At 65.0% G+C, this 18,478-nt stretch overlaps 3 protein-coding genes across 4 annotated transcripts in view; all 3 read right to left on the bottom strand.

Moving 5' to 3' along the window:
* Positions 1-581: 581 nt before the first annotated feature.
* HAX1 (HCLS1 associated protein X-1) lies at positions 582-4,778 on the bottom strand. 2 transcript variants are annotated; one of them, XM_044991310.1, is made up of 8 exons: positions 4,378-4,778; positions 3,339-3,559; positions 2,821-3,026; positions 2,501-2,546; positions 2,040-2,155; positions 1,607-1,757; positions 1,309-1,462; positions 582-730 (listed from the first exon to the last, which is right to left on the bottom strand). In XM_044991310.1, the coding sequence occupies exons 1-7, from the start codon at positions 4,428-4,430 to the stop codon at positions 1,344-1,346; spliced, it is 912 nt and encodes a 303-aa protein (XP_044847245.1). In that variant the 5' UTR covers positions 4,431-4,778; the 3' UTR covers positions 582-730; positions 1,309-1,343. The 2 variants fall into 2 exon arrangements, with proteins under 2 accessions (XP_044847245.1, XP_044847244.1); XM_044991309.1 differs by having other exon boundaries at positions 582-1,462; positions 4,378-4,776.
* Positions 4,779-5,733: 955 nt separating this feature from the next.
* Positions 5,734-12,152, bottom strand: LOC123351726 (pro-interleukin-16-like). The gene is made up of 7 exons (XM_044991308.1): positions 12,019-12,152; positions 9,322-10,604; positions 8,489-8,642; positions 7,319-7,417; positions 6,954-7,194; positions 6,753-6,872; positions 5,734-6,151 (listed from the first exon to the last, which is right to left on the bottom strand). The coding sequence occupies exons 2-7, from the start codon at positions 10,329-10,331 to the stop codon at positions 5,997-5,999; spliced, it is 1,779 nt and encodes a 592-aa protein (XP_044847243.1). The 5' UTR covers positions 10,332-10,604; positions 12,019-12,152; the 3' UTR covers positions 5,734-5,996.
* A 2,298-nt stretch (positions 12,153-14,450) lies between these two features.
* The window catches only part of UBAP2L (ubiquitin associated protein 2 like), a 44,608-nt gene continuing 40,580 nt past the window's right edge, over positions 14,451-18,478 (bottom strand). The window contains 5 exon segments of the mRNA XM_044991307.1: positions 14,451-14,959; positions 14,961-15,047; positions 15,649-15,699; positions 16,141-16,338; positions 16,807-16,874. Coding sequence (XP_044847242.1) covers positions 14,888-14,959; positions 14,961-15,047; positions 15,649-15,699; positions 16,141-16,338; positions 16,807-16,874 — 476 coding nt within the window. The 3' untranslated portion in view covers positions 14,451-14,887.

Genomic DNA, 18,478 nt, shown 5'->3' with positions numbered 1-18,478 from the left:
CAGCTTGTCACTGCCCTGACTGCAGCATGCCAGGCAGGCGGCTCGGCAAACTGGCCTCGGACCAGTCCCAGCCCCATTGCTTGCGAGGGGCCATGGGGAGGCATTAGCAGAGCCAGGGTACGCGTAACCAGCTGGCACAGGACAGAGCCGTGCAGGCAGGAGGGCAGAGCCAGGGTGGCCAGGCCCTGCCAGCAATGCCCCAGAGCCTTTTGCCACAGGAGTGGTCGCCTCTGGGCCAAGGGTTCTCCACCCCTCAGGGGATGCTCCAGCAGCTGGGGTAAGCTTGAGCTCTGTCCCAGAGCAGCTACGCTCCCCCCACCAAGTGCCGTGCCCTCGCCCCAGGCTCAGTGCTACCTGGCTAAGGGGTCTCCATTATCCCAGCACCACACAGCCCTCAGAGCTGGTGCATGCCCATCACCTCCAGGACAGGCCACCAACCCCATCTCATTCCCGCCAGTGGCTGCAGATGGGAGGGGAGGTGCCAACCCCCTCCCAGCACCCAGGACTGGGCACAGAGGGGCACAGGGGCTCTGCCCTGCCCCGATGGGCACCAGGCGCTCCCAGACAGCTCACATCACACCTGTAGCAGAAATAGACTTTATTCCTCTGCATGTACACGGCCCCCCTGTACTGCAGCTCAATGAGCCCCCTGGAAAGCAGGCAGCCCGTCCGGCACAGGGCACCAGGGCCTGGTGTAGCCTCGGGTTTCGCTGCTGGGCTTCAGACACGCCTGCAATACAGGGCAGCTGGAGTGAGAGTGCCCCCACCCCCCCCGGCACCCATCAGCAGACCCGGAAGAGAGGCCAAGGGAACGAGTGAGCGCCTGCCAGGCTTGCAATGGGGCAGAGCGGCCAGCCAGCCAGGCCCCACCTGTCAGACCAGATGAACTATCAACGCCCCAGCCCTGAGCCTGCTGCTGCTGTCCCATCCCAAGTGCAGGTGGGGCTTCATTCCTGCCCCGTCTGAGAGCCCCCAAGTGGCTGCCACTGCCTGGGCCCAGGCCTTGAGGAGCTGGCCTTCAGGCTCAACCATCTGCCAGCCGAGCCCTAGACCTCAGGGGGCTGAATCAAGGAGCCCCGAGCTCCCTCCCCAGACCACTGCAGCAGGCAGTGCCCAGCTCAGGAATGTGTCTCCACCGGTCACCCTGCTGCCTGGCAGCCAGCCAAGGCTCAATGCAGCTGGAGGCAGGGTCACCCCGTCTCCCCTGGCAGCCAGCAAGGGAAGGCTGAAAATGCAGAGTCCCCCACACTGCAGGCTGGAGAGACGCCTGTGCCCGGCATCCTGGCACTCCCCACCAGGGTTACGTACGGGGACTCCCAGGGATGCTCCGAGGGAGGCCAGGGCTATCGGCTTGAGAACCAGCCACGGAAGAAGGTCTCCAGGAAGGAGAAGGGGTTGCCCAGGTTTGGAGTGCGGAGCCCCCTCCGCTGCTGCCAGTCGCCCACAAACTGCGCCAGCTCCCCTGGAGAGCAGAAGGAAGGATCAGTGGAGCCGAGTGCTCCCAGACAGTCCCCAATAACCCTGCCCTGACTCCCCCACTGGCTCCAATCACCACCCGCCCCCAGGCCCAGCCAGAGGCAGAGCCCAGCCCCGGGCCCACACTCACCATCCTCCGGGATGGTGTCCTCCTCCCGAGGGTCCTTGCCCTGCCCGCCATCCGGGATGGTGGTGACAAGGGTCTGATCCCCTCTGCGGCGGGTAACGACGGTCTCTCTGCGCCCCTGGCTGTCCTGCACCGTCCGACGCTCCTCCACGGTCTGAGGACAGGACGGCAGGCACTCGTCACACCCAGCCCGGAGCAGCCCCACCCGTGGGAGCCCAAGTCATCGGCAGCCACGAGGCATAGCAGGCAGTGCAGGGTGGGCACTGTGGCTGAGCCGAGGGCCAGGGACTTTCCCAGCCACAACGAGCACCTGCCACCGAACACGCCCCGCTCCCAGGCCCACGTGTGCGAGCCCCCAGTGAGAGAGGAGGAGACAGCCCTTCCCGCCACAGCCCCGAGGAGTCGCCCCCTTGATGCCTGGCCGTGCAGCACTCACCCCATCAGGCCCCGTCACCGTGGTGACGGACACGCTCTGGAAATAAGAGTGGGCCTTTGGCTCGCCCGGTCTCAGGACGGTCTCCAGCCCCTCCGAGGAGACTCGGGAATCCAGATCTGTGCAGAGGATGGAAACGCATGAGGCAGGGGCACAAAGCATCTCCCTCCAGGAGCTCAGGGACCCCATCCTGGGAAGGGCCCGGGAGAGAGTGGGGCTCTGCAGCGGTGACCCCAAGATGTGTCTCGAGTGCCAAGCCACCTGCTGGGGCACCCACCCCAGACGGAGCAGCAGGAGCTCGAGTCTCAGGGCCCCGGCGCTCCTCCCAGTCCAGGGAGCTCCGGAACAGCACCTACCACTGCCAGCACAGCCTGGCGGTCCCAGCTGCACCCTCCCCGCAAAGCTCAGATCCTCATGCAATCCCCCCAGGGCACAAGCTGCCTCCAGACCCGATAGGCACTGACCTTTGTCCTCTCTGGCACTTGGGGGAGCCGGATGCATCTCTCCCAGCTAGGATGGAAAGCAAAGAGCCAGTTAATGGAGGGTGGGGGCATTACAGTGGCAAACAGGGCAAGTGATGGGGCCTCTGATGGCTTGTTACAGACCTGTCTGGCTTTCTGGCAGGGCCTATGCCCACCAGCTTGTGCCAGCACCTGCCAGGAGGACCCCTGCTATCCCTGAGGAGGTACCGACAGAGAGCGAGGGCAGTGCCCCTGCCATGCCAGCAATGAGAGAGATGGCTGCTGCGAGACCCAGATGAGAAGGCTCCCGTGTGTTCACTCACCCCAGCAAACGGCCGCCAAGGCCTCATGCCTGGGGCTGCCGGGCGCACACTGTCCCCCAAGTCCCTCCCAGGCACCGGGCCCTCTGCAGAGCTCCTGGGCTGGTGACTGTCCGGGTATTTGAGCATCGAGTCCCGTAGCGCCTGCCGTTTCTGCTCCTCACTCAGGGGGCCCGAGGCAGGTGGGGCGGCCTCAGTGCCAGGAAGCTCTAGGGAGCAGAGAGGGAAAGCAGCACATCACACCCCTGTTCTACTAACAGCCCTCAGCCATGAGCTGTATCCCCCGCCCCGTGCTGCTGTCCCAACCCTGGGCTACCCCCACCCCAGGGCTGCTGGTGCCCCTCAGTCCTGACTCTCTAGGTGCTCTCTCCAGCAGATGATGCCAATCAAACAGCAGGGGCTAGAGAAACCAGGAGCAATGGAGCTGTCTGCTCAGAGCCAATACCAGCCCCATACAGGGAAAGACCCAGCAGCACCCTCCCCACCCCCCCGGCGGATCCCAGCCCGGCCCAGCACCCTACCGAAGGGCTGGCAGGGCAGGGTCCAGGCCCCCATCTCGTTGAAGAGCTCGTTAAAGTCATGGAAAAGCTCGTCAAAGCCGAAGTTGTCATGGAAGCGCATCCCGCCGAAGCTGAACCCAAAGTCCTCGTTCGGGCGCACCCCAAATGAGGGGCCCCCGTCTTCATCATATTCGTCCTCATCTTCATCCCGGGTGATGCCCCCAAAGAAGGGGTCTCGGGGCCTATGGGGGGGAGAGGAGTCTTGGCAAAGCACATCAGCATTTGAGGGGAAGGCCCCCCACCCTCTGGGGGAATGTCCCACCCCCGAGCCGGGACCACCTCAGGGGGCCTTGCCCAGCACCACGACATGGCCGCCGTGGGGGAGGGGTGCCAGACTTGGGCCTGGGGGGAGAGAGGGAGGGAGGGAGGGGTGCTAGGATCGGGCTGGGCCCCGGCCGATGAGGAGGGGCCAAGTGGGGTTGGGGCCAGGGTCCAGGCAGCAGAGCCTGGTCAGGGGGTTGCTGGGCTCAGGCCAGGGGACATGGGCGGGGGGGGGGGGCACAAGCTGTGCTGGGCCCTGGAGAGATGGATGGGGGTGTTGGGCTCGGGCCCAGTGGGGGAAGGAGGGCGGGACCCAGGAAGGGGCAGTGAGGGGGGTGCCAGGTTCAGGCCGGGGGACGATGCGGGGTCCAAGCCTGGGGGGGAGGGGCCAGGCCCTGGTTGAGGACTGGGGGGGGGCCGAGCCCGGGGGGGGTTGCTGGGGGCTCAGGCCGGGGGGGGGGGTTGCTGGGCTCCGGGGGGTGGAGACAGGTCCGAGGAGGGGGAGTTGCTGGGCTCGGGGGGGCCGAGCCGCGGGGGGGGGCACTGGGCCCGGGGGGGTTGCTAGGCTCGGGGAGGGGATGGCGAGCCGCGGGGGGGGGGCACTGGGCCCGGGGGGTTGCTGGGCTCGGGGGGGCGAGCCGCGGGGGGGGGCACTGGGCCCGGGGGGGTTGCTAGGCTCGGGCGGGGGGGCCAAGCCCCGGGGACGGGGGTCTGGTCCCGGCGGCTCCGCGTCTCGAACCTGCGGCCCCGGGGGAAGCCGAAGAAGCCCCGGAACAGCTCGTAAAGGCTCATCCCGCTACTGCCGTAAAGCCAGACGGCCCCTCTGTCGCGCCCCCGCCTCTACCGCAAAGCGCGGCCGCCGCCGCGACTTCCCCTTGCGCACGTCAAGCCAGGCCCGATTGGTGCCGCGCCGCCGTAAAGCGACACCAGCCCGACGCTCTGGCGACTTCCCACAATCCTCGGGCGCGCGGCCGTAAAGCGAAACCTCCCACGTCGTACTGCTACGTCCGCCTCGCCGCCGAAAACCAAGGCCACTGTCGTGAGTCTCGCTCTTGCTCTCCCTTCTACCGTAAACCGAGGCAGCCTGTGCCGCCGTAAAGCAAATCACGCAAGAGTCGTAAAACGTTGTGGGCTTTTTCTGCGCAGCTGTGTGGCCCCGCCCCTCCCGTTGTTGTGTTTGGGTCGCAGGGGGAGGGTCGGACTGGGACACGCGGGATTCCCGCCTCGCCCGTCGGAAATTAGCATAAACAATACAAGTAACAACTTGTAACAGACACACATCCCATTGTTCTGCCTTGTATGTGTTCACGTCTCACCCCTCCCCCGCCAGGGCACCCCCGCCCCACAGAGATTGGGGGCCCCTCGTGCCGGGCACCCCTGCCCCACAGAGATTGGGGGCCCCTCGTGCCGGGCACCCCCGCCCCGCAGAGACTGGGGGCCCTTGTGCCAGGCACGGCCCCTGCCCCACAGAGATTGGGGGCCCCTCGTGCCAGGGCACCCCCACTCCAGAGACGGTGGCCCCTCGTGCCAGGCACGGCCCTCACCCCAGAGAGATCAGGGGCCCCATGTGCCGGGCACCCCTGCCCCACAGAGATTGGGGGCCCCTCATGCCGGGCACCCCTGCCCCACGGAGATTGGGGGCCCCTCGTGCCAGGGCACCCCCGCCCCGCGGAGATTGGGGGCCCCTCGTGCCTGGCACGGCCCCTGCCCCACAGAGATTGGGGGCCCTTGTGCCAGGCACGGCCCCTGCCCCACAGAGATTGGGGGCCCCTCGTGCCGGGCACCCCCGCCCCACAGAGATTGGGGGCCCCTCGTGCCGGGCACCCCCGCCCCACAGAGATTGGGGGCCCCTCGTGCCAGGGCACCCCCACTCCAGAGACATCGGTGGCCCCTCGTGCCAGGCACGGCCCTCACCCCAGAGAGATCGGGGGCCCCACGTGCCGGGGACAGCCCTCACCAAGAGCAATGCTGGGCACAGCCCAGAGCCCCTTCTGCTGGGCATGCACAGACCCTGGCCGAAATCAAAGCACCCCTTGTGCTGAGCCTGGCACAGACCCTGAGCGAGATCAGGGGCCCCGTCATGCCAGATCCCCACCAAAACCAGGGCCCGTTGGGCCAGGTGCAGCCCAGTCACACGGGAACCTGCTCTGAAGTGCTCATGATATAAACAGGCCAGACGAAGGCAGGATTATGTTCCCCATTGTATGGAGAGGGAAACTGAGGCCCAGGAAACAAGACCCCCGCAGAGAAAACCATCTCTGTGCTGGCGCTGCGGGAGGCATGTATCTGCCCCAGCCATCTGGAGACGCCGGCGCTGTTGGGGGCTCAAGTCCAGTTTGGGTGCAGATCTCATGGCTGTCAGGGCTTTCCCTTCTTTCTCACAAGCAGCTGGACGGGTCCCATGGGCAGGGCCCTGATGAGCTGCCAGGCCTCGAGCCGCATCAGCCCCTGCAGGCTCCGGTCCCCGATCTGGAGCACCTCGTCCCCAGGCTGCAGTAGGTCCTTGGGGCCCCCTGCAGGAGACACCAGGGTGAGGAGCCTGGACCCTGGGACCTGGATCGAGGGGATGCACTGGGGCCACATGCAGACAGGGTGATGAAGCAGGGACCATGGGGAGAGGGCCAGCTGTCGGGGGGGCGGGGGGATTTCTCCGCTTGCAATGGGGGACTTTGTTCCCCGAGCCCTCTCCCGCAACGGGGCTGCTGGGAGGATAAAGCCAGGCCTCCCTGATGATAGTCACTGGGACCCACAGGGCAGCGATGGGATGGGACCTGCTCCTGTGCAGAGCGCGACCCCCTGCCCCAGTCAGCCTCCCCCTGCCACTGTCTCCCTCTCTCTCCCTCTCTGCCAGCTCCGCAGCCCTGCAGACAGGAGGTCACTGCTCAGGGAGCAGGGGCAGCGCAGGGAGCACCGGGCGAGCTCCGATCCCCCCATGCCCTCAGTCACCATGGCCGGCCACTGGGCCAGCTGGGTTGGGGTCTCTAATGCCCCCACTGGCCAGAGCCCCCCAGACCTGCTTCACACAGAGGCCTCCGGAGGGGGCTTGGTTCAGTTGCTGCCCACCCTGGTGGGGCAGCCCTGTCTGACCCCTACGCTGCCCCCCCGGTCTCTCACCCTGGAAGATCTTCTTGACGGTCAGTGGCCTGTCCCCCTGCAGCGACCCCCGTCCCCCGTCCAGGCTGAATCTGAGTCCGTTGGCGTCTTTCACCACCTGCACGGGACTCCCCATGGTGTCTGTGGGGGGACAGACAGACGGAGCCGTCAGACGCCAGCCCCTCCCCGTTCAGCTCAGGGCCCTGTCTGGTCGTCACTCACCTGGTGCTGATGGAGGAGGCTGCGGGCCCGGCACTGGGAGGGAGCCGTTGGGGAGCCCATCCACTCCCGCCTTCCGCAGCACCACAATGGCCTGCCGGGCGGTCCGGGCCCGGTGCAGCGTTCGCAGTGCCTCCCCATGGCTGCAGCCCGCCAGCGAGTGCCCGTTGATGGAGAGAACCTCATCCCCTGGCTGGATGGTGCCCTCCTGGGCGGCCAGGCCGCCGGCAAAGACGCGGTGGATCTGCAGGGAATCATGGCAGGGGGCTGAAGCATTAGCCCCTAGAGTCCAGGCCCACCCTCCACTCTCATCCCGCCGGCCCTGCCGGTCGCAGGCCCCCCTCCCCCTGCTGCTCCCCGGCACTCACCGTCACCCCCTTGTGCTGGTCGCTGCCCCCTGCAAGGCTGAAGCCCAGCCCGGCCCCCTCGTCCTTGTGCAGCACGACCACCTGGATCTCCTGGAGGTGCTGCTGGGAGAGAGGCCAGTCAGGGGCTGGGGCCTCTGCAGAGCCCGGGGTGGGGGGACAAGGCTCCCCTCCATCCCGGTCTGCGTCCAGGCACCTGGGCTGGGGATGGGGAATGACGTGCCCCCACCAGCTGCAGCCATTGCCTCTGCTCCTCTGGCAGCTGGGCCCAGGCTGCAGGAAGGATCAGCTTTAACTCCCCAGCCCCCGACCGGCTCGACGCGGAGCCCCGGCCCGACGCGGAGCCCCGGCCCGACAGGGAGCCCCGGCCCGACAGGGAGCCCCGGCCCGATGCGGAGCCCCGGCCCGACGCGGAGCCCCAGCCCGACAGGGAGCCCCGGCCCGACGCGGAGCCCCAGCCCGACAGGGAGCCCCGGCCCAACGTGGAGCCCCGGCCCGACAGGGAGCCCCGGCCCGACGCGGAGCCCCGGCCAGACGCGGAGCCCCGGCCTGATGGGGAGCCCCGGCCCAACGGGGAGACGCAGCCCGACAGGGAGCCCCAGCCCGACGCGGAGCCCCGGCCCGACGAGGAGCCCCGGCCCGACAGGGAGACCCGGCCCAACGTGGAGCCCCGGCCCGACGTGGAGCCCCGGCCCGACAGGGAGCCCCAGCCCAACAGGGAGCCCCGGCCCGACAGGGAGCCCCGGCCCGACGTGGAGCCCCGGCCCGACAGGGAGCCCCGGCCCGACGCGGAGCCCCAGCCCGACAGGGAGCCCCGGCCCGACGCGGAGCCCCAGCCCGACAGGGAGACCCGGCCCGACGCAGAGCCCTGGCCCGATGCAGAGCCCTGGCCTGATGGGGAGCCCCAGCCCGACAGGGAGCCCCGGCCCGACGCGGAGCCCTCGCCTGATGGGGAGACCCAGCCTGACCCAGAGCCCTGGCCCGACATGAGCCCTGGCCCGACGCGGAGACACAGCCTGACATGGAGCTCTGGCCCGAGCCTCTTCACTCTGACCCCACCCAACCCAGCTCAATCCTGCCTGGGGGCCAGGGCCTGGGGCCCAGCCAGGACAGGTCCCGTGCACAGGCTGAGGGGGACAGACAGGCGGACGGTGCCCCTCGGGGAGCACATACCTGCTGGCTCTCATCTCCCAGGCCCTTCACCTCCTCCAGCAGCTGCTCCAGGTCTTGGGCTGGGATCAGGGACACCATGGACAGGCCAGACAGGCTGGAGTTCAGTGATGCCGAGTGTCCCTCGTCCAGGCCAAACTCCCTCAGCTCGGCCACGCTGCAGGCAGGAGAAACCCCGTCACGGCCAGGCGCCCGCCCCGCCCCATGGTGGCCCCAGCACCCACACCGGCCCCCACTCAACCCTGCCCCTCACCCTCCACCTCCCAACACTGCCCCCCAGCACCCACGCCTGCCCCCCAGCACCCATCCCCTACCCCAGCACCCGTCCCCCATCCTCCAGCACTGCCCCCCAGCACCCATCCCCCATCCTCCAGCACTGCCCCCCCAGCACCCATCCCCCATCCCCCATCCCTGCCCCACAGCACCCACACCTGACCCACCAACCCTGCCCCCACCCCCGAACAGTGCCCCCCAGCACCCACACCTGCACCCCAACACCGCCCCCAGCACCCCCCAACACTGCCCCTATCTCCCTAGGGTTCAGGCACCCTGCACCAACCCCAGCTGCCCCGCAAAGGCCCTCGCCCATCCCAGCAGACCCCTGCCCCTCCCGCTCAGCTCCTGGCCCCTGGGTCCTGCCCGGCTCTGCCATGGGTGGCTGGCACTGGGCTCTCAGTGCGACGTTCGCACGCCCTGGGTTACCCCGGCTTCGGTACCGGCAGGGTGCCAGGCCCCCCAGCATAGAGAAAGGGGTCGAGAGCTCCCCAGGCCCAGGCTGGCAGGCAGGACTGAGCAGGAGGGGAGACCCCAGGGCCGGCTCCAGCCCAGCTACCCACCTGAGGGCGAAGCTCCTGCCGTCCGGCTGGCTCTGCTCACTGGGGGCAGTGAGTGAGGACTCTGTGGAGTCAGAGTCGTCCCCGTCGGACTCCCCCAGGCCCCAGGGGGTGGGGGGCAGGGCCGGGGGCGGCTCTAGGGCCCTGCCCCCTGTGGGGAGCGGGGAGGATGTCAGGGGGCTGCACCTGGGCAGGTGGCTCTGGAATGGCCCCCCAGCAGGCCTGGCCCCTGGCAGCCCCTCACCAGCTGGACCTTCCCCCCAGGGTCTGCCGGCATCTGTGGGGGTCCGGGGCAGCCTCGGGGCCCTGGCTCCTGCCCTCCTGCCCCCCTGGGGCTGCTCAGGGGCCGGTGGCTCCGGCTGGGGCAGGCACAGCCTGGCTGGCAGGGCTGAGAGTTGTTGCCCTTTCTCGGGGGGCCGTGGCTCCTGCTCCTTGCCCCCGGCTGCCTGTCTGCCCCGGGGGGCAGCAGCCGCACAGGGAGCCTGGCTCGCCCCGAAGCGCAGCTCGAAGGAGCGAACCTGCTCCCTGACGGAGCAGCCTGGCCTCACGCTGGGGCCCCTGCCCCCGCCTGGGCGAGGCCGCGTCTCGCCAGCTGGCTCCATCCGGGCAGGGGGCCTGGAGCTGCTGGGGCGCAGGGCTGGGCCCCCACTAGACGGGACTCTGTCCTCACTCCTGCGGGGCGGCCAGTCCCTGCCACTGGGCCTCAGCTCCTGCCTCCCCCTCCCCCGGGCCCTGGGGCTGAGGGGCTGGGGGGCCCGGGGGCCAGGTTCCTCGCTTGCGCCCAAGCTCTTCTGGAAGAACCTGATCCGCTCCTGCAGGCTGAGGCTCGGGAGGCCAAGGGCCCTCTGGGCCGACGCCTCCTGCAGGGGCCTCACTTGGAAACGCGGGGAGGGCCCCGGCCCCTGCGGGCCATCACAGCTCCCAGCTCGCCAAGGCCTGGCTGCGATGGCCCAGCTCCTAGGCTGTGGTTGGTCAGGGCCCAGGCAGGGGGTCTGGGCAGCAACTGGCTCCATTCCCAGCAGCGGGTGAGAGCTACAAGTCCATGTCCCACAGGGCGGCTGGGGGATCCCCAGCTGATCCCGCTGGATCCTTTGTAGCTGATCCTGCTGGATCCGTCAGCTTCCCCCAGCCAATCCCGGCATGTCCAGCCTGGGGGGATGCTCCCCATGCGCTGGGCTTCTTCCTAGAGTGACGGAGCCTCCCAGCCTCGCCCACCCGGACCGGGACAGCGACTGAGGAGATGATCCGACCACGGGGTGCCCTGGGCTGCTGCGTCCCTCCTGGACCTGTTGGAAGCAGAAGCCAAAGGGGGGGTTGATTCCCTGGATCCTGCTCCGTCTCTGTGCGACAGGGCCTGGCCTGGGCACTCCCCCACCAGAGTCTCACTCCCCCAAGCGTGTCATTACCGGGCGCTTTGGAGCCACCGAGTTATTTAAGGTGCCATCTAGACAGAACCTGCCCTGGCGTGGGAGGGAGCCATTTAACCCCCGCATGACTGGGGCCAGGCATGGAACTGGCTGTCTCGTGTTCTGGGTGGGGCTGGGACTGAGCAAACTCCAGTGTCTGTGGGATCTGGTTGCCTGCAAGAGCGATGAGGCTCTGGGAGAGGCCAGGCAGCGCCCGGCGCTGGGTGAGCAGGACTCGAGCCAGACCAGTGGAATCCTGCATCCAGAAGCACTTTACAAACTAGCCAGGGATGGCTTCAGCCACCTCTGAGATGCAACACGTCAGCTGGATAACAGGGAGAACGGGGTGGTGGTGGGGGGGGGGTCGTTCAGCACCCAGAGCCAGGTTTTGTTAAAGGAGAAAAACACATTTTGCAAAAAAACCAAAGAGCAGCAGCAGCAGCAGCAGATTTATAATGAGATCTACAAAAATAAAGATCACAGGGATTTTATTCTGGACCCCCCACGGCCTGATGGGCACCAGCCACCCAGCTGCCATGGGCATTGGCTGCCCAGACCCCACAGCCCGACGGGCACCAGTTACCCAGCCCCTGCTGCACATGGGACCCCAAGTGAACGGGTCCTGTCTGCGTGCAGCCGGGTGCTGGACCTAGCCGGATGTGTGCAGAGGGCAGCGGAGTTTGTTCCTTGCTCCTCCCAGGGAGCAGCGAGAGGCCGGAGGTTTGGGTTGAACTGTCCGATGGTGAGCCGGGCAACGTGTCTTAAATGGGCCCGTTGAAGCCAGCTGTGGAGGGCAGGGATGCACCCTCCCCGGCTTCCGGGGAACCAAGGGACGGGGAGAGGAGCCGCCCAAGTGGGCATTTGGCCAGGCACCTTCCATCACAAGTAGCCAGGATGCGGCGCTTTGGGGTTCACCCAGGTGCCCCCCCCACTCCCCATCGCACGAGAGGCAGCACCTCCCCTCTCCCCGGCAGCGCAGGGTTAGAGCAGCCGCACGGCCATGAGGACAGGGTGAAGACAGCCTGTGATTACGGGGGCAGCACGAGCGCAGCCTTGGCCTTCTGCTGCCTCCCCGGCGCCTCCCCCAAAACACACCGCCGAGGGGCCAGGTAACCTCTCCCCCACGTCTCACCCCGTCCCCATCCCCCAACCTCCTGAGCAGCTGCCCGGGGTACTCGATAAACCCTCCAATGGGGAAAGCACCAACTGGCCCATGGGATCAGCCCTCCCCCAAGTACCGCTGTCAGAGGGGGGGGTCTCTGCCCCCCCCCCAGCGGGTCTGACCTGACCTTACCCTGCAGAAGAGCCCCAGCCCTGTGGGTACAGTCAGCTGGTGCTGTACCCTCCCCGACTCGGGCACCGCCAGGCGGCCGGAGCCGGAAGAGGCTCTTGCTCGGCTGTTGCTGCGCACGTGGGGAGCTGAGCAGCCTCTGGGTTAGAAAGGCATGGCCCCCCTGCTCTCTGTGGGCAGCACAGCAAGGTGCAGGGGCGACTTCCTGCCCGCCTGCTTCCGCTGGGCCTGGGACAAGCCGCCACGGCTTCCCTTCTCGACAGAGCCCGCCACGGGGCTGCTGCGCGGGGAGGTGTCTCTGCAGCCCCTTGGTGCAGCCAAGCTGGGGTAAAGGGGCTTCAATGAGGTGTCAGGGCCACAGCTCCCCCCTCACTCCATCTGCCCCCCGCCCCCCACTGCACGGTCCTGCTGCTGCAGGAACAGCCACCCTGAGCACCGCTCTTCACTCCCATTAACCCCTGGCCCCGAGCCCTAGTAAGGGTTAACTGCCCCCTGGGGTGCAGCTTGGAACCTACAGGATCCTGCTGCTGACGGGCCCTGCACAGCACAATGGGGACAAGGTGGGAGCCACCCCCCTCCAGGAACCAAGGGCCAGCCTGGATGTTCCTAGCCCCTGCCACACGCAGCTCTGGCCCGGGGTAGGGCCCTGCTGGCAGGCCCTCGCCCCCCCTGCAAAGCCCCCACTGGGGAAGGGGCCACTCCTGCCCCCAGCGGGTTGATCACTATCTGCCAGGCTCACATAGATCACGTCACACCCCGTACACCAGCACGCAGCGCCAGGGCGCTCGCTATATGGGGCATAGGGATTTCTAACCATTCCAGGGCCCAAAGGGCTGTGAATCCCAGAGCACTTCGCAAAGCGGCTGTCAGCTTTGGTATTGGAAAACAGGAAACTTGTCAAAGGTGCAAAGAACAACGTTCTGCCCTGGTACAAGCAGGGACCGGAGCAGCACCTGGAATGCGAGTCCCCAGACCAAGGAGAAGGCAGGGACAGAGGCGGAAGTTAAGGGAACGGAACAAACGGATGGGTCGGCCGTGAGGGGCAGGTAGAAAGTTCTGTAACTTGTCACATCAGCCTCCGAATGCTCCCAGCGGAAGTGCGTAGCTTCAGCTTGTGTGTGACCCGAGCCACGCTGCACAGAAGGGCTTCCCAGGAACTGGGGTTGGGTCAAACCCATTTTCCTGCTCTACGTGATTGACTTTAGCAAAAAACCTGGCTGATGTCAGCTCTCTGGTCTCCAGTACATTTCATTATGAACCAAGGTGTGATCAACCAATTGCCTGGTCAATTTACCAACCCAGAGACAGTTCCTCCAGCGGGACTACAACCCACCCGCCCCTCCTGCCTCCCAGTCAGAGAGGAGAACTGGTCGCTGCGAGGCGGGACCCCAAAAGGCCAGCTGAGGGGGAGGACATGTGCTCTGGGGCAAGGCTGGGACTGGGGAGGGGCTAGGAGGGCCTGGGCAGCTGAGACCCTCCCAGCACTTTGAGCCCCAGCCCAGGCGTGGGCTCTGCAGCACATTAGCCAGCTAGGGTGGGGGCTGTAAAGCCAGCCCCCTCCTCCCCGTGCAGGGAGGTCAGCAGGAGCTAGTCTATTAGTCACCACTGGGTGGCAGCCCGTGCCCAGGAGAGACTCCTGCCCCATCCCCTGCACAGTGTGGGAATGGCCCGGGGGATTCTGCCCAGAACCCCTGCACAGCCTTAGACGGGGCAGTAAGGAGGGGTCAGGCCTGTCCCCCTGGCAGTGGCATGCAGGAGCCAGGCAGCCTCAGGCTGGGGACTAAGCAAAGAGCTCCTAATGAGAGCGCAGTTCTGCTGCTCACAGCCAGTGACCCCTTCGTCTGGGGCAGGAGAACACGTCTGCACCAGGGCCCACCAAGGTGCGGGCCCTGGAAAGGGCGGAGATGCCTGGGGACCGCAGGGGGGGGCCAGCAGCCGTTGAGACATGGGTGTAAACAAAAAGGGGGCATGCAGGGCCGGAGACAGAGCGGGCCTGGCCTCCTCCACTACCCATCAGTACACTGGGCCAGGGCCCGGCCTGCTGCTGTCCCTCGCCAGCATCGGTGACCTGCTCCAGGGCCCAGGGCCAAAAATCCTGACCAAGGCTCAGAAGGTAGGTATTAAAAAATACACACATCACTTCGTGATCTTTATTCTCTTTTAGTAAATAACCCGCGCGGGGGCTTCATTTGAAGTGACCAGTTCCAACTGAAAAATACAAGATCTGGACTGCATAGAAAAAAAAGACCAAAAAATCCCAAAAGCAGAATATACTTACAGCGTGCAAGGGGGGAGGGGCTGGGCCTGGCCTGGGGCCCACTGTGGGGAAGGGGGCAGATGGAGAACTGAAAAGAAAGAGGGTTTCCCTCCACATACCCCCCGGGGCTGGCGGGAGCGATGGAGCGTGCAGAGGAAATGAGGACTCCAGGACGGCGTGGGGTTTTCGTTTTTATATACAAGACACATTTATCCATTAAATTTAGAACACAGTACAAAAAACACTTCAACTAATTCATTGGACAATGCTGTTCATATCAATGACTGTTCTTATTCCTAATAGTAAAGGGGGTTTGCTGTAGGTGGACTTGCAGCTTTCCACTCCTTTGGGTCCACCGGGGCCAGGGGGCAGCAGGATGTGGGGAGAAGGGGGGAGAGAAAGGAGTAAAAACCAAAAAAGGCCCCTACGGCAAACGGTTCAGAGTCTGAACGCAGAGAGAGAGAGAAAAGAGAGAGAAAATACAAATTCTATATTACATACAACAGGAAAGGTGGCTGAAAACAGACACAATGCAGAGCCCCGTGGCCGGCCTGCCCCGGGGGCTGCTGGCGCTGTGCCGGGGGATAGGGGGCGCTCTCCTCCCCAGTTCCGTTGTCATCGTTTTCGGTACGTTTCTCCTCCAGAAGCAAGTGGCGAGGGGCGCAGGGCCGCTGCAGCCTCAGTTGGCGCCCCAGTTGTAGCTGTTGTAGGTGGACTTGTTGGCCTGGGATTTCTGGGGGATGGAGCTGCCCTGGCTGCGCTGTCCGGTGCCGCTCTGGGGGGGTGGAGGGGAAGCAGAGAGTTACTGGGGGGAGCTGGAAGCCCTAAGAATCCCCGGGGTCCTGAGCCCGGCCTGCCAGGACGCACCTTGCCCTGAAACCCAGGAGTCCCGCACCGGCGCGAGCTGCAGACCTGCGAGACCAGTTCCAGGTGAACTGCCCCAGCCTCACCATGCCAGGTGAGCGTCGCTCTGCTGCACAAGGCAGCCATGGAGCCAACCTGCTGCAGCTCTAGCCCAGAGAGACGGCCCAGCCGCCCGCACCGCGCCCCCAGCCCAGCGGCTCTCAGCCCATAGCCCCCGACCCAGCTGGGACCCCCCGCCTCCCCCTTCCACATGAGCCACTCCGCGCATCTTCCTCCAGACCAGGAATGCGTCCAAGACCACCACGCAGCAGCAGCTGGAGCTCAGGGAACTGGGGGGTGGGGGTGGGCGGGGTGAGCATGGCGTGTGTGTGTGCCGCGGGTGTGAGTGTGTGCGCACTTACTGACTGAGGGCCTCCCTCCTCGCCTGGCAGGGTGGGACGGGAGTGGGGGCTGAGGGGCCGGCCTAGGGGCGGGGAGGGGGCAAGGCATTATCATTCAGAGAGGTTCATTACCTGGTCCTCCTGCTGGCGTTGGCAGCACAGTATCATCTGCAAATATGGAAGCTGTTGCAGTACCAGGATATGTAAAATAAAGGGACAAACTATGACAATAGAAATCCACGGTTAGACCTGACAGCTACGGCGGGATCGTGGGGGTGGCAATTAACCCCTCCACTGCTGGCCTGCGGAGCCGCCATTCCAGGGAACGGGGAGGTCAGGACGTACCAGGTATGTTCCCGGGGGAAAGGGGTAATGGCTGAACGTACCTGGTACGGCCCAGCAGCAATGGGGTGGCGCTGAGTACCTCCCAGCTGAGTGCACCCCGGGCCTTCCTCACCTCTTCCTCTCACAGGCCGTGTGTGTATGTGCAGGCGTGAACGAGCGTGTGCATGTCACCGCGTGTCTGCATGTGTCCGCTGTGGGGCATGAGAAGGGAAGGGGGGGCCAGGGGAGCGAGAGAGAGCCCTAGGAAATAACCCGGCAGGGGGCTGGGGGGCTGCTTACCTGGCCGTCCTGCTGCAGATGGTGGTGGAGGATCTGCGAGTGGGGCTGCTGATGCGGGGTGAGGATGTGCATGAACGGCGCCGGTGGGTATGCTGCGGCTGTCGCGGGGTTGAGGGGGCCACCGCTGCCTAGTGCTGAAGGCAAGTTGAACGAGGCTGCCGGGGTTCCAGTGTGAAATCCCTGCTTCTCGAAGGACTGCTGCCAAGGAGACACCACGGGGGGTGAGGGGCGCCCGGGAGAGCCACGCTAGCAGTGGCCGCGGCGTGAGCAGGTGCAGGGCGAGGCTCTTTCACCCTGCCTGCTTCAGAGGGGAGACATTTCCCAGCCCCAAAAGCAACACCTCCGGCCGCTCTCTCAAATCCCGCCCGGCCAGATCTCCTCAATCGCCCCACAGAGCCCCCTGCATTAGGGGGCATGTCTACACCGCAGCTGGGAGCAGGCTTCTCAGTCCAGCTAGCAGGCTACAAACAGCAGCGTGAACGTCGCAATGACGGCAGCGGCTCGGGCCGTGTCCACGGCGGTTTGCAGTGCTCTAGCTCGAGCCAAGCTAGTGGGGCACGCTGCCAGCTGCAGTGCAGACACCCAGACAGGCCAGCAGTCCCCACAAAGCCTGGCACGTCCCCCCCCAGCTACTATCTGCCCAGAGACCATGGACGAGACACCAACCTGGGTCTTGGAGTAGACTGAGCCCGAGATGTCTGGCACTCCCGTGTTACTGGATGTCACTGATACACCTGTGGAGGGAGGAATCCAAGAGGCAGCGTCAGGCAGGAGCTCCGTCAGCAGGCAGGCAGGGGGTGGGCACCCTGGGGTTACCAGGGGAACCAGTGCCACTCCTGGGCAGGAAGGAGCCACAGCACCGAATACAGCCACTGGAGAGTAACCCACCCCCCCCCCCAGGTGGGGTTTGGAGAGAGCCCCTGCCCAGCAGGGGGAAGCCCCTTCTCAGGAGAGTGGAGAATCTGTCACATTCCCAGCTTGAATACCCTGGTCTGACACCCCACCCCCCTGCCTCAACCCAATTACACCAGGAAAAGAAATCCTCTGCTTTGTGTGAGTTGCCAGACGGCCCCTGGCAGCGGCTCCTACAAAGGGCACGACAGCTCAGTCCTTCCAGACCACGGTCCCCAGAGGGGCTTTGACCTTGGCCATCCGCGGCCACCCATTTCTACCAGCTGCCATGTCCTCATCTCTCCAGTTCCACTGGTGCTCTCTCCCTGGGCTGTGCGCTCCCGAGACAGCTGAACGCTCCGCAGGGGCGTGCCCGCAGAGCTTACACACTGTCGCCAGGCAGCCTCGGCACTACTAAGAGGTGTGCTGAGGAGACGGCCCAACACCAGCATTCAGTCCACATCCCAGCCCTTCTGCATGGATCCGTTTCGCACCTTGCTATTGCTGGTACAGGGAACAGCTCCAATGGCACCGAGCCCCATGTTCAAGATCCGTCAAGGAGGAGACAATCAGGCAAGGGTGACAGGGAGCTCTTGGCTCCCAGAACAGAACAATTTGCTGCCAAAGCAGTTTCTTTGGGTCTCCAATGAGAAATGTGGTCTAGATAAAATTATTATAAAGTGGTTGCAGAGCTGGTTGGAAGCCTGACCTCAAAGAGGAGTTATCAGCAGTTTGCTGTCAGAGTGGGAGGGTGTATCTAGTGAGGTCCTGCGGGGCAGGCCTGGGACCGGTACTAGTCAATATTTTCATTAATGACTTGGATAACGCAGTGGCGAGCATGTTTAGCAAGCGTGCAGGTGACACCAAGCTGGGAGGGGCTGCGAGCACGATGGAGGAGATGACGGGAATGCAGAACAACCATGACAAATTGGAGAGTTGGTCTGAAATCAACAAGGTGAAATTAAATAAAGACAGTACAAAGTCCTTCACTTAGGAAGGAAAAAATTCAATGCCCAATTAAAAGTGGGGAATAACTGGCGAGGTGTTAGTACTGCTGAAAAGAACCTGGGGGCTCAAGTGGATTATAAATTGAATGAGTCGATGAAGCGATGCAGGTGGAAAAAAGGCTGCTCTCACTCTGGGACGTATTAACAGGAGTGTCGCACGTAAGACACGGGAGGTCACTGTCCCAGCTCTACTCAGCACTGGCAAAGCCTCACCAGGATCCTGTGTCCAGCTCTGGGGGCCAGTTCAGGAAAGATGTGGAAGAATTGGAGAGTCCAGAGAAGAGCAACAAAAATGTTCGAAGGTTTGGAAAACTGGACCTAGGAGGAAAGGTTAAAAAGCTGGGCAGGTTCAGTCTTGAGAGAAGACAACAGAGGTGCAGTGATTACGAACCGGATAGTCTTTGAATACATGAAGGACAATGATCAATTGCTCTCCACGG

Source organism: Mauremys mutica, chromosome 17, assembly GCF_020497125.1.
Source record: "Mauremys mutica isolate MM-2020 ecotype Southern chromosome 17, ASM2049712v1, whole genome shotgun sequence".
Taxonomy (NCBI): Eukaryota; Metazoa; Chordata; order Testudines; family Geoemydidae; genus Mauremys; species Mauremys mutica.
This window is presented reverse-complemented; position numbering and strand designations above follow the sequence as displayed.